General features: G+C 43.3%; 1 protein-coding gene across 3 annotated transcripts in view; it reads right to left on the minus strand.

Moving 5' to 3' along the window:
- Positions 1 to 13706, minus strand: part of agrn (agrin) — a 250892-nt gene that overhangs the window by 184930 nt on the left and 52256 nt on the right. For 2 of the 3 annotated variants that reach the window (XM_086214151.1, XM_086214148.1), the window contains exon 3: positions 3417 to 3437. The exons of the other annotated variant lie outside the window; for it this stretch is intronic. In XM_086214151.1, coding sequence (XP_086070277.1) covers positions 3417 to 3437 — 21 coding nt within the window. The remainder of the gene's footprint in view (positions 1 to 3416; positions 3438 to 13706) is intronic. 3 annotated transcript variants of the gene reach the window in all.

Raw genomic sequence — 13706 nt, forward strand, 5'->3', positions numbered from 1 at the left:
CACCTGGCATTTTTAATAAGTTCTTATTATCCTCAGTGAGATTGGATCTCTCTTCTCCAGAGCAGAACCTCTGTGCAGGCAGGTGTCAGAGCTCCAGAGATGCTTTTACTGTGAAACCTGATTTATCACTGCGGCTGAGGTCATTTTCAGCATGATTCTGGAGTCCTCTCTTTCACATGGTGCTTTCTCTGTCACTGCTAAGAAACACAACTATCCATGTCTAGTTCATCTAACAGTTTGCCTAAATCATATGAAGGAATGACGTGAACGACGAGTGACACCTCCCCTCCAGGAAATAGAAGAAGTCCCTGTGATCCTGATTACTGACCTCGCAAACCAAACAGCAGATAATTGCATCTTCATGCAATTGAAAGTCCCATTAAAAGGCTGTTAATGGAGTTCTGGTTAAGAAAAAAAGGGGAGCACTGGAGCGGACATGACGAACAACAGATCGGTCTATGCAGAGGGAAGGAGACTGGTATCTGCTTGATTCATAGCCTACAAAAGATGTCCTCTCCATTGGTGTGTATTCTTAATGGCGTTTTACTTTTGAAAAGGGCCAAACTACCTGCTTCTCCATGAATAGGGCTGGAGAAAAAGTGTGCAGTGTGCAGATAATGGGGTCTGTCAGTGATGAGACCCTTGCAGCTCACAGCAAAGGGTGCTATTCATGTGCTATCAAGCGCTGTGGGAGCATTCTGAGGCACATGTTCTGTCTGACAATGCAGATGTGACACAGGTCCAGAATGCAACACAGGGTATGAAAAAAAAATGTCTCAACCTCACTTAGCACCCCCCAATTCTTTATTTGTTGTCCAATTAGAAAAAATGCAAAACAAATGAACAAAAGGGTAAAAGACAAAGCAAACGTCAAAAGATTCACTGCATGCAGACTGCATGTCCTTAATAGAGGCTAATGTGTGAATGGCTTTCCCCTGGGTGCTACTAAACCGGGTAACAAACCTATGCTGCATTTTTGGAGGTGGGAGAAGATGGAAGTTCACAAGCATCAAAGGTTCACTGCGGCTTTAAACACTGACATATTGAGTTTCGCAGGGTTGGCATATTTTAGGAAGCTACCGCATTCGTATGCCGTCAAATTTACGCCAGAAGTCCACCACGAGTGTGTATTGCTCCACGAGCGTGTATTACACTCCAAGCGCGCATTGGAGGCACCTATTCTAATTCACCACAAGCGTGTAGTACGCTCCACAAGCACGTTGAACCTCCCATGCGGGCGCAATTCAGTGACCACGAGCGCTAATCTTTACTGCAGGCACAAAAGTCAACAAATGCGCGTATGAGTTGCAGCTGTCTGTGCTCTCGGTGTATCAATCTGCTCGCTTGTTGATCTGCTCCTGTGCACTCATGTGAAACATTGGAAAAACAAGTGTAGAAAAAAGTACCAAAAAAAATAATTTGTCTATGATTGGCCACTTTTCCGCGATCCCCACCCTGTGAGCCCGGTTGCTGTGGCTTCCATAACTAAAACATGGATGTATCGAGCTAATGTGGCTTGGTCGGAGTTTGGTGAGTACGAGTTTTATGATTTTTGATTTGATTGACAGACAAATGATTGTTTCTGTGCTTTTTTCGACACTTGTTTTTCCAATGTTACACGCAAGCGTGCAGGAGCAGATCAACGACCGAGCAGATTGATACACTGAAAGCACAGACAGCTGCAACTCATATGCGCATTTGTTGACTTTTGTGCCTGCAGTAAAGAGCAGCGCTCATGGTCACTGAATTGTGCGCATGGGAGGTTCAATGTGCCCATGGAGTGTTATACACACTCGTGGAGCGTAATACACACTCGTGGAGCGTAATACACACTCGTGGAGCGTAATACATGCTTGTGGTGAATTAAAATAGGTGCCTCCAATGCACTCGTGGAGTGTAATACACACACGTGGACTTTTGGCATAAATTTGATGCCATACATAAGTTAGCATTACCACTTGGACCACCAGTGGGATTTTAGACTAGATTTGAAATTGCAGCAGAAGATTAGCCTAGTGGCAAACAAAACTTTATGAGATTTGCGCATTTTATTTGGCAAGAAAATTGTCAAACATAAAAATCTGAAATTACACTTTATGAAAGTGTAAAATTCAGTGTAAATATCAGGGGAACATGGTTCTCAGGTCAGACTCCCTGTTCCTCTCAGCAGTACTGAAGTCAGAGGAGGACAGCGTGACATCTGGGGTTCAAAGCAGTTGTTAGCAGATGTAAACTCTTGGAGCAGTGTTGCTTCTTACGTGAGAACAGACATGCTGGGCTTTCTTCATGCAGAAGGGGACGTAATATTTGCATTGAACATATTTGCATTAGCCTCATCTAATCAAAAGGTTCAGAGCAATGTCAAGCCTTTTGTGTGATATTACTGTCTTGCTCTGTAATAAAAATGACTAATTGGACTGCAGGAACATCAATAGTGAAACGAGTGAACCAGTGGCAGACAAAGAAAATGTCACCCTTGTTACTACACGAACCAACTCTGCCACCAGGAGAAAAGTTAAGCAGTAATGGGTCCTCAGGCTTTTACGAGGTGTGCAGCATTCTTTTTTTGTAGGCGCTTGTTTGCATTGGTTTTATCCAGCGTAGCACTTAATGAGATCCCAGAGGAAACCCTGTTGGAGTAGGTCATAGACTTCTGCAGGCACCACAGCCTCCATAATCCCACCATGCATGACTTTTGACCCTTACCCCTGCCACAGAGTCTTGAGGGGGTTTAACGCTTCATTTGAAGGTTGATGCCACACACACAAGTGTGTATTTCTAACTACAGCAATACTGTGGCATTTTTGGATTTGCTGAATATGCAACGGTGCAACTTTGAAGCTACTACAACACAAATACAATCTAAGAATCTAACTGTTTCCAATTGCTTAGGATTGATTCAATTAATTATACAAACAATAGAGCAAGCAATGAGGCTGAACTTTGAGGAAAATTAACCAGTTTGTCCTTTCTCTCAGGCAGCTTTATATAACCATGGGGATAAGTACTGCAGCAGCCATAAACACATGAAAGCAACCTGCACGCATACAGTGTGTTTAGAATGAAAGACAACAGGCCTGCATCCTGTCAGCATGCACACATATCAAAGTTTAATATCTTATCAAATGGGACACAAACATCGACACATTTCCTTCATGGTTTGACTGCGTGAAGGTTGAAATTCTCCCTGATGTTCGGCCCTGTTGTGGCTGCCAGTGAGGGAGGAGACTGAATACACTGTGACCTCCAAGAGGTGAGTGTGTCTGCATTGATCTTCAACTTGACAAGTTCTTTTAATTAGGCCTGTCCTAAGAGAATGCTGGAGATATATTATTTCATCTTATTGAACCTCCCTAAACAAACAAAGATGAATTACACAAGAAAGGAGCTGGAGGATAGTTTAAGAAAGTTCTTACCTGCAATGATATATTTGTGAGCTTCCGAAAGCAAAAAGAAAAAGAAGCAAAGAAAAACAGATCAGCACTGTAAGTTAAGCTTTGAAAAAATAAAAAATAAAAAGCATACATTTGGGTACAACTTTGAAAAGGACAACTGAGGCAAAATGAGATGAGACACACTGAGGATGAGGGACAGGAAATAGGAGGATGACGAGAGGTAATAATCAGTGTCACTGATGTTTCAAACCTTGAAAATTGCAAAAGCATCACCACAGACATACACAATACATCTCATTATCTCCTTTCTCTCTCTCTCTGTCTGTCTGTCTCTCGCTCTCTCACACACACACACACACACACACACACACACACACACACACACACACACACACACACACACACACACACACACACACACAGACCTGAGAGCATCAATCTGCAATTTTCCCAGCTGGTGGAGACTGGGGGCGTATGCGAGGCTCGTACATAAAAAGGTGGGCTTGCAGATATAGCTAGCCTTTGACCGCGAGGCAACACAGAAACCAATTTCCACCATCGATTTTTTTAACCAGGCATGCGTGGAGATGTATCATGCGTGGCCTCTAATGCAGATCATATTGCAGCAAAACACATCTGCATCAAGTACAGTCATATTATCCTGTATGAGGCCGTACCACTTGTTGATGTTTTAGAATACAAGGGTTGCATTGTCACAAACTGGACATGTGGTCACCACTTTACTTGCTATAGTTAGTAGAGTGCGGGATCATTTGTGATTATTCTCTCCTCCAGAATGGGAACCCACGAGTACTCTCTTCCAGGACAGAGAAAAGCAGTGCTGGTACTGTAGTACTACGACTTATATACAGTTTAAAGACTTACTGTCTTGAGATTGCAAATGTTAAAACAGAAATGATTTCAAACAATACCAATACATTTTGCCACTCAAACACCCCTTATAACCTCCAGCTGGCCCAAACAGCCACCTTCCAGGCGTGCTTCTGTTTTATTAGAAGTTTTTCACCCACCAACCCAATACTGGTGAACTAAAAAACCCCAATAGTTGTTGGGCACAATAACCTCACAAGACAGGTGATTTGATGGAGTCTGGTGTTAGCCAAACTCTCCTTCTCTGTTCAGCCCTCTTGCATTTATCTCATCCTGCTTTTTCTGTTCTCCTCTTGATCCTCATTATTCCACACTGGGGTCTTTGGGGGAGCAAACAGTCTATTATCCACAGATGGAGCTTAAGACAACTTAAAGCTCTGGAGGAGTGGCTATTTATTTGGGTTGAAAGGCAGAGAGAGAAGGAGGGAGTGTGTGTCTGGCCTGGCGTTCCCATATCACTTAGGCTAATGTGATTAAGGGTGAGCGAGAGGAGGGAGTTCATTTAGCTCCAAGTGTGTTGGCTCTCAGTGATTCATGTCAGGAAGAGAGGTGGCTGCTATCAGGCTATCACACATATATAATCAAAAAGGAATCAATGCGCCCACTGGTTCCACCCAAGGTCATCAAATAAGAGTTCACCATAATCACCGGTTGTTCTGGTTCGTTCTCTCAGACAGTGGTTTACTATCTCAAAACAAATGTGTAAATGTGTTTCAGACAGTTGTTAAATGTCAGCATGTCAAACATAGCATCCCTAAAAAAATATGCGCATTGTGGAGCTACATTTTGTAGGCAATTGATGCTCCGACGTTTTAACCTGGCTCACATTTTTGGAGAGGCTCATACCTTGTGAAAACTGGGATGAGGGTTTTCACAAGATGTAGGGGAGTCAGAGAATGTAGCTTGGATAATCCATACACTTCTCAACATAAATGCAGTCTATCCTCTTCGGATCAACTGCATCTTGAATCTTAACACATTTAGTCTATTGCCTATTGATTATACACAAAATTATTCTTGTTTGAGCTGCAGTGAAGGAAAAAGTATTCCAATCTTGGTCTTTTATTGTATGGTGACCTTGTTTGCTCTGAGATGTGCCAATAAATAAAATGTATTATGACTCTTTTACTTCAGGAAAGTTAAACATAGGAAATAATTATTCAGTGTTTTATATACTATGAAGTGAATGTACAGAGCTCAAAGTTCCCCAAAGTTGTGTCCCAATATTTGGTCCACTTAAGGTTAGGTTAAGTCTTTAGGGAAGTCTACATAAATATTGCAATAGGGACTGAAGTAAAACTGCGTTTGTGTGCAGGAGTGCAACCATGGTTGATGGACCTTTTGGACCCATTTAATGGTCCAACAGCATGTCAATGATTCATCAACATAAGCTCTGAAATCTCTCTTGAAAAGGTTCCTTTAAATCTCAAGTTTGGTGAATGCAAATAGAAGGGAGCAAACAAATATATACGTATCTGTGCGTGTAAAAGCGGAAGGGGCTCTTTGTTTGCAGCTCAGCTGTACTGCACAAAGAGATAACATACACCAACTTCAATACTGTCCCACATCAAAAGAACTTTCTCCCCCTTAAAAGACCTTACAGACAGGAAGAAAAATTGGTCATCCCCCCCCCCCCCCTTGCTTCATTGTACACTTTCAAATACCTCCCACTGGAGGATGGAGGGGGGTGTTTATCTGCAATACAGCGGTAAGTCCATCTGTGTTTGCAATAATGCTTCAAATGCTCAACAACTGAGTTCTTGAGAATGGGGAATTTCCTGGAAAACACAACAAATAGAGTATAAACTACTTATGGGCATGATGTTGAAGACGAGAAGGAGGATGAGAAAGGGAAGCGGCCCTTTCAGACCGCTGATGAGGACGTATGGGAACTGCAGACAACATGTCAGAGTCTGGATTGTCAAACCTTTAGGTCAGCCACAAACAGGGCCAATATCTGGGAAAAGGGGGGGAATTTCTAAAGGGCTCGGACCAACTACTGCAGTTTCTCACACACGGGACACTGAGGGTTGTAAAAAGTCCTATCAGTGTCCAGCTGTGAGGTATATACAACCCTTTCACTGTCCCCTCCTTTTCTCCGCCACTTGAATAAATAGAGGCTGAGAAATGGGCCGGAGGGCGAGAGAGAGGAAAAAAGGAGGGAAGGATCGCCTTGGTACTTGTTTACCTCATGCAACCCATCCTTCATGTCACCCCAATTTACGTGGCCTTAGTGGACTTTGCCAAACAACTGCTCCCCAGAAGAAAAAGTAAAGCTTGCGTTGCTTATCTCTACTGTGGGGAATTTGCACTCATCTGATGGGGAATGAGGTTTGAGCTGCTGAGGCCAAGCCGATTGCAATCCACCATCTCTGCATGTCCCTGGGCTGGCACCAACGGGTGTTTTATTTTAGATATGGCAGAGGTGAGTGGGATCAGAGTGTCAAGTATGTAAATGTGTTTCCTCTATGTGCGTGAGCGTGTCTATGAAGAATCGGTTGAGGCTAGCTTAATCTGACAGCGCAGTCGGCACTTAAATTTTAGCAATGAGATGTTTGCATATGCAGCACAGTGGTCCTGTGATTACATGTAAGAGAAGATAGAAATGCAAAGAGGGATTGCCTTCCTGCTCAAGCAGAATCTTTCTACAATGGCGTAATTTCACGCCACGTAATTCTGCATCTGCGCTGTCGGGCTTGCCCTGATTAATTCACTGTGAGGGAAGAGATTATACACCTGACAGCAGACGTCTAGGTACTCCGCCAGGACAGAGTGAAAAAGTTGGAACAAGTGGACGCTGACATACGAGGTGGATTTTGTCAGGTTGGTGCAGTTAGTTCTAAGATCTGATTCAGTGTGTCATCTAAAGCACAGATCATGTAACAGAAATAGATTTGTGACAGACTTTCTCGGATGCTCATGTCTCTTCTCTCCAAGAGAGCATGAATTCAGCTCCTTGTTAGGGAGGGAGTGTTATCTCTCGTTCAACAGGGGGCTATGGAACGTTCCTCCCACTCAGCAGTCTGTCTGTGTGTATGCACAGTCTGATCTGTCCATGCTGACAAGTCTAAGGTAGGACTTGCTGTGAAATGAGGGGGCTCCATATTAGCATTCCATTAGGGCCCAGCCAACTGAAACGTGGAGGGCCAATGCTGACGGCCCCCACGTTCCCGACATTCCAACTGTGGCACCTTCTCTTCAAACCTACACACAGTGCAACCATCAAAGTGTGCAGCCTCACAACATGTCCGCACAGAGTCTCACTCCCTGTCTATCCTGGGTCAACAGTTATTATCACACACAGTAGGTCTGTGGTTAAGACGGCAGGTGGAGAGTCCACGAGTGTAGAAAACCACACGAGCGCTGTTTGAAAATACCTTGCACTTCATGCAAATCAACATGCAAGGCCATTTGTGAGTCATACCACATAATAATCCACAGGTCTGGTTTATTGAAGCACCTTAGGGACAGGGTAGAGTTTAGGGATGATGGTGACAGCATGAGCCTGAAACAAGATGACCCAGTTAACTGCTGCTCAAGTGTGTTGTCCTGCTTTTGACCCAACAACGGTTTTGATTCTCAAAGCTCAGCTAATCCCCCGTCAGAGCCTTCAGGCCAGATGAATCTCAAACGGCAGAGCTGAAAAGGAAAATACTTTTACAGTCAGATGTAAATCAACTTTGATGCTGTTTTGCTTAATATACTGTTGAGTTTGCTGGATATGTAAGCTTAATTAGCTTATTTAGGACTCATTGAAAGTAAAATGTTGGAAACATTTTATCTTTCAATTAAAAAAAAAACACCCTCAATTTTTTTTTTCCTGTTTTTTTTTCCTAAACATTGAGGTATACTGATCTTTTTCAAGGCATTATTGAATCTCCAGAACCACAACACCAGTGTGGAGCACTGCCCAGGGCCAATACTGAACTCTGGGCTGATATTTTTTCATAACACTCCATGTAATTTTTCCTGTGCTATTAAAGCAACTGTCAAAAAGCGTTGCAATGTTAAAGGATCCACAACTGCAGCTGAATGCAACAGGTAACAAACTGAGCCAAAAATAATGAAATAATATTAAGTAGGTAGTCCTTGAAAGAAGAATGCTATTCCATACAACGATTCATCCAGCTGGGTTCCCAGCTGCATCAATTCATCTACCAAAGGAAAAGGAACTGAAGGCTATTTTGATATTAATCACTTTCGTCTTTTTATCAGTTAAACGTTTTGAACACTTCCTGGTTTAAGACTCCTTTTGTGATTTATGACAGAAATGAAGAGTCCTTTGGTTTTGGGATGTCAGACTGAATAAAGAAGATACTTGAAGTCATCACTCTATGGTCTGTAAAACTTGTAAAACTACATTTTCTTGACTTTCCTAGACTTAATCAATGGGAATCTCATTAGCGCTGGTCACAGCCCTCTGCTGTCACAACAATTTCACCAATGAGCTAAACACCAGAGAAAAAGTCCTGAAACATAGAGAAGGCAATGAAGCAATACAAAGTGACTTTGACGAGCAGCACTCTAAGCAATATCAATCATAAACAGAGAGGTGTGTTCACTGTTGCCTCCAGGTATCCAGATCCTGACATCAACCCACTCATTTGTTACCCAGAGTGAAACCGGACTTCCAAGGAGACACTAGACGAGTCCAAAAAAGTGCCATCTCATATTAAACTTGTCGAGTGTTCCCTGTGGTAGCGGAGAAGGCTCCCATTTAGACGCAGCCATCTAATGGATCGGGCTCATTGAGTCCGCTCCTTAATGCCGACTTGGCATGAGCCAGCTTTGCAATGGCTACTGTTGCGTAATTAAATGTAGCAGATAATGTGAACCTTTTCAAAGTCAAAAAGGCACAAGAAAATTAAAAGTACTGTAGCCACCCATAACACAGCGAGTTAAGTCACGCCGGTGACATCAGCAGCCTGACCCTCACTTAAGTTTATGGTGTCCCATCATTCCTCTTTTCGCTCCCATTTTTAGCAAAATAGATCGATCCATTAATGGCTCCTAAAGCTCTCTCTATAACAGGAAACAGCTTTTAATTTCACCAATAAAGACGCTCATAAATTCATCAGAAAGAGCAGGACATTCGTGGAATTAAGAGAGAAAGAATCATCAATCCCATGCTCTACTTGGAGTCCTTAACAAAGGTTTTATGATTAAAAACACACCGGAGTAGACATCTACAAGAATCAGCTGGAATCATGGAAAAACCTGATGGAGTCATGAGAGATGAAGGCGGTGGAGTGATGCTGAAGGCAGGATGAAGTGATTAGCCAGCAGGCAGAGGACATGCAGAGGACAGTAATTGAGAATGCCCTTGGCTAATGGGGGCTTCAGGCTCTCTGCAGACCAGCAATATTATAATTTGATTCATGTCCACCCACTAGCAAAGAATACAGCAAGATCAGTTGTAATGTGGGGGGAAGCCTGGGGTGTGTCAAAGGCAAATGTCCAACCAGGATGGTTGCTGAGGCAAATCATGCAGGAAAGATAATCCCACCCAACATACGATAAAAGAAGAGGAGCTGCAAACTGCACTAAACGCAGTAATGTTGTCGAGATCTTGGCAATAACACACCTCGGGTACAACAGAAACTCAACGTTACCATGAACTGCAATAAAAAGTTCAATGAGTGAAGATCTGCAACCAGGTATAAGGGGACATACTGCCACCTACTGTTCAGGAGATACTTTCATCAATAAATGTCATCTTTCCTGCTTCTTGTATGCTGGGACAACAATTAAATTAATAAAGCTTTACCTATATTGAGGCATTACTATAGTGAAATTGCAGCTGCGCATGTTAACCGACAGAGAAGCTCAGATTTTCAACCATCAGTTAATTGTTCAAGAAAACAGAGAACCGCAATGTTGCTGTTAAATTGGGCTGTAGGTCGAACAAATCTGTTATTGTGTCGAGGTTGTTCTTTGAGAAATGGACCTGAAAACCTTTTTCTTCATATGTACAATAGTAAAATATCAAGTATAACGTGGTAACAAAAGCCACAAAGTCTGACCATCATGTCATTAATATCCATAAATGTCAAGGTCTTTGGACATTTTCTTTCTATTCTCCAAAAAGGAAAAAGCGAGTGGGATGTGGACAAAGCTGCTGGTTTGACTTGTGTGGGCTAAGATAAAGGATCCAGTGAAAAGGTTGCCATCCATCTTCATCCGCCTGGCATGTGCTTTAGTTACTTCCGCCCTCAATATCGCTGCTGTCTTTTTCCATTCTCCTCATGTGTGTTTGTGTGTATGTTGTAAGTGACACTGAGGTTAATGAAGTGCATCCACCTCTGTTCCACCCCAAAACCAAAGAGACTTCATTAAGCAGTCTAGTACTCGCTGCTGCTCTGTCGCTCTGTCTCTCTCTGTGTCTCTCTAACACACACACACACACACCTGAAGCAGGCATTCATGCTTTCACTAGCAGAGATGCCTACACATGCTCACACACTTCCAAATATTTCCCTCTTCTTACAAAATTCTTCTTCCTTCTTCTACCCACTAAAACTCTCCATAAATCCCAGTATATTCCCAGCATTTCTAACCTTTATCTCATGTATAGGCGCCACCCCTTTATTTCTTGACCACTTAAGGTGTCGATAGAGTAGAAATCAGAGAAATGTACAGAGATGAACCTTTGGGCATCGCACCCTGACGCCTTTTATCTGTTCTCCTCCTCCTTCATCGCTCCTTCACCTCTGTCCCTTTCCCTCTCTCTACTCCTTCCTCTCATCCTTTCATCTTAACCTCCCACGCTTTTCAGGTCACCAGGGAAGCAATCGTCCAAAGTGTTCTGGCTGACAGTGAGAGCTGATGAGAAACTTTCCCGTGACTGTTGCTTGGCTAAGTTTGCATGTGAACTCAATGAGCTCCTCTATGGCTCCTCTATGGCTTCTCCTCTTCACCCGATGTAAATATCAATGACAAAATTTACGGATCTCAATTAAATCATTGGTCACATGTTTTAATTAGGTGAGTGTTCATGTCCACATCTCAGAAACCCTTCCAACGGTTTTAATCTCACTGCAGCCCATTTCAGAGAGCAGGTTATTACAAGCGATAGGCGGTATCAAAGGCAAGACTTTGCTGACTCTGCACACCTTTCCCATAATCCTCTCAGCTCCGATTGATGTTTCCGCCATTTTATCTGAAATAAAGGGTCACAGAGGTTGCCATAAGCATGAGAATCAACAAAGCTCAGGCTGAAAGGACGTTCCTCCTGCAGCTGGGGAGCAATCTGGGTTTCAGATGATCGATTTGTTTGACTTAGCTGTGCACTGGAAAAGATTCATAAGCCACAAAAGCAGCCAGCGGACATTTATTTTCAATGAGAGCTGGCAGTGAAGGGCTTCAGATGCTTTGGCCAGTTGCAGCTGGCAGAGTTAAACAAATTAGTGCTTTCCTGGAGCTGTACGACTCACCGCTGTTTGTGTACCGGGACAAGTGTTAGAGGGAGTGGAGGTGTTTGGTCTGGTTCTTACACCATAAAACTCACTGGCTGACCTGCTGAACAGCTCTACAACAAACATGATAACCACAGGTACAGCAAGTCGTCTGCTAATTGGAAGATCACTGGTTTAAGCCCCAGAGGTCCCAGAACTGAGCCTCTAAGGGGGCGTTTCCACTGGCTCGCTTCGGCTTAGGTTCGGTGGGGTTGGGTTGGTACGGCTAGGTACAGGTGCGTTTCCACTAGCACTGGGTACCACATCAGCTTGGGTGGACTCACCGACCGAGAGGTCCCTGGCATAATTTGTGTGCGACACACCAACAACAATGGACGACAGAGGCAGCGTTATGCCTGTTGCTCAGTCAGTGGTTTTTGCTGAAACTGAAAGTGAGGGACAACAGACATGCAAGGCTTCAAGCAGTGAAACAGAACACCCAAGAAAAGTATAAAAGACTACACCAAGCGATCAACCAGTATTCTGCTGAGGTCAAGATGATAACAAGTAGACAACGTAAGCGGGTAAGTTACCCAGTCAGTGCCCAGTTATGTGTTTACGTCACATTTTAGTCCCTGCTTGGCTTGCTTGGAACCCCAGCAGAGCAGGGACCAAAATGGTAACGGTTCGTACCTTGTTGGGGCCAGTGGAAACGGGGCCAAACTGACCCAACCCAACCTGAGCCGAAGTGAGCCGGTGGAAACGAGCCAGTGGAAACGAGCCCTAACTGCATCAGTGTTTGAATGTGTGTGTTTTATCAGGGGGTCACCTTCTTTTGCCAGAAGTGTATGAATGTCTTTTGAGTGGACAGCAGACTAAAAAAGGGCAGCTTGATGAACCCCCTGCCCAGCTAAAGGACTGGCAGCATGATGCCAGCGACAGGAGTGCCCGCAGCTGCTCGTGAAGCTTTTGGTGTGACATCATCAACATTCAGCCCTCCAATCAGCTGTCGAAATTCTTAACTGCCACAAGCAGGAATCTGTAGCCTCGAAACTGATCTGAGCATGACACCACTGGTAGGCAAGTTGCTGCACAGCCCAGATCCACAATCCCCAAAAAGTTGCCAGCATTTATGGCTCAATAATAATCCACCACTTTGGTTGATAAGGGATGTGACATCACTAATGGCACTCCCAGCAGATTGACGATTCCCGTCGGCTGAAACTTAGTTTATAGCTACTTGATGATAGCAATAGCGAATCAATCTTGGCAGTGCCTCCTCTCCCTCTGACATGTCATTAAAAAAAGAAAAACACAACATGTGCCAGGAAATGAGCAGGGTAAAGATCAAGAAGTCATCCAGAGATCACCTTTGAATAGAAGCAGGGGACACGAAGTTCCATGGTGACTCAGGCTATTTGAAAATCAAACCGTATCCATAACAACAGAGCTTCATCTGACGAAAGCTTCTTTTGACTTGAAAACAGGTTCACTACACTAAAGCAGAACTATTAACCACAATGATTATCCTCTCCCTCTAATAAATGAGGCTTGTCTGTGGACGAATTCCAAAACTGATTAATTGAGAGACTGTCATATTTAACATCCTTTTCAGAGATGATAGAAGTTAAGAATGAAAGGTTTCATGAGTATAAATGATTCATTCTGTGTTCCAACACATTTTTCTAGTAGATTTTTTTTTTTTTTTTTTTTTAAGATGTCTTTGACAGAAATTTTCATGACTACCTCTATCAAGGACACGCCGAGATAAGTAATAAAAGTCCAAAAACATCGCTTTCAGTAAAATAAGATCATCAATCTATCAGAGACAGCTAACTGTTTTCAAATGGTGGTGCACATCCGGTTTGTGCTTTTTGATAAAAGATTTACATGAAAACGTCTTAATGCCACAGATGGTGGTGGCTCCTGCTTTCAGTTTTTATCGCCAACGGATCAATCACAGTTCCCTTTTCTTGGGGAAAAAAAAAAGAGGGGTTATCACATCTGCCGAGGAGGTCATGTGCTG

The sequence above is a fragment of the Aulostomus chinensis genome, chromosome 9 (genome assembly GCF_037954235.1).
Source record: "Aulostomus chinensis isolate RoL2024-O1b breed Wild chromosome 9, RoL_Achi_v1.0, whole genome shotgun sequence".
Taxonomy (NCBI): domain Eukaryota; kingdom Metazoa; phylum Chordata; class Actinopteri; order Syngnathiformes; family Aulostomidae; genus Aulostomus; species Aulostomus chinensis.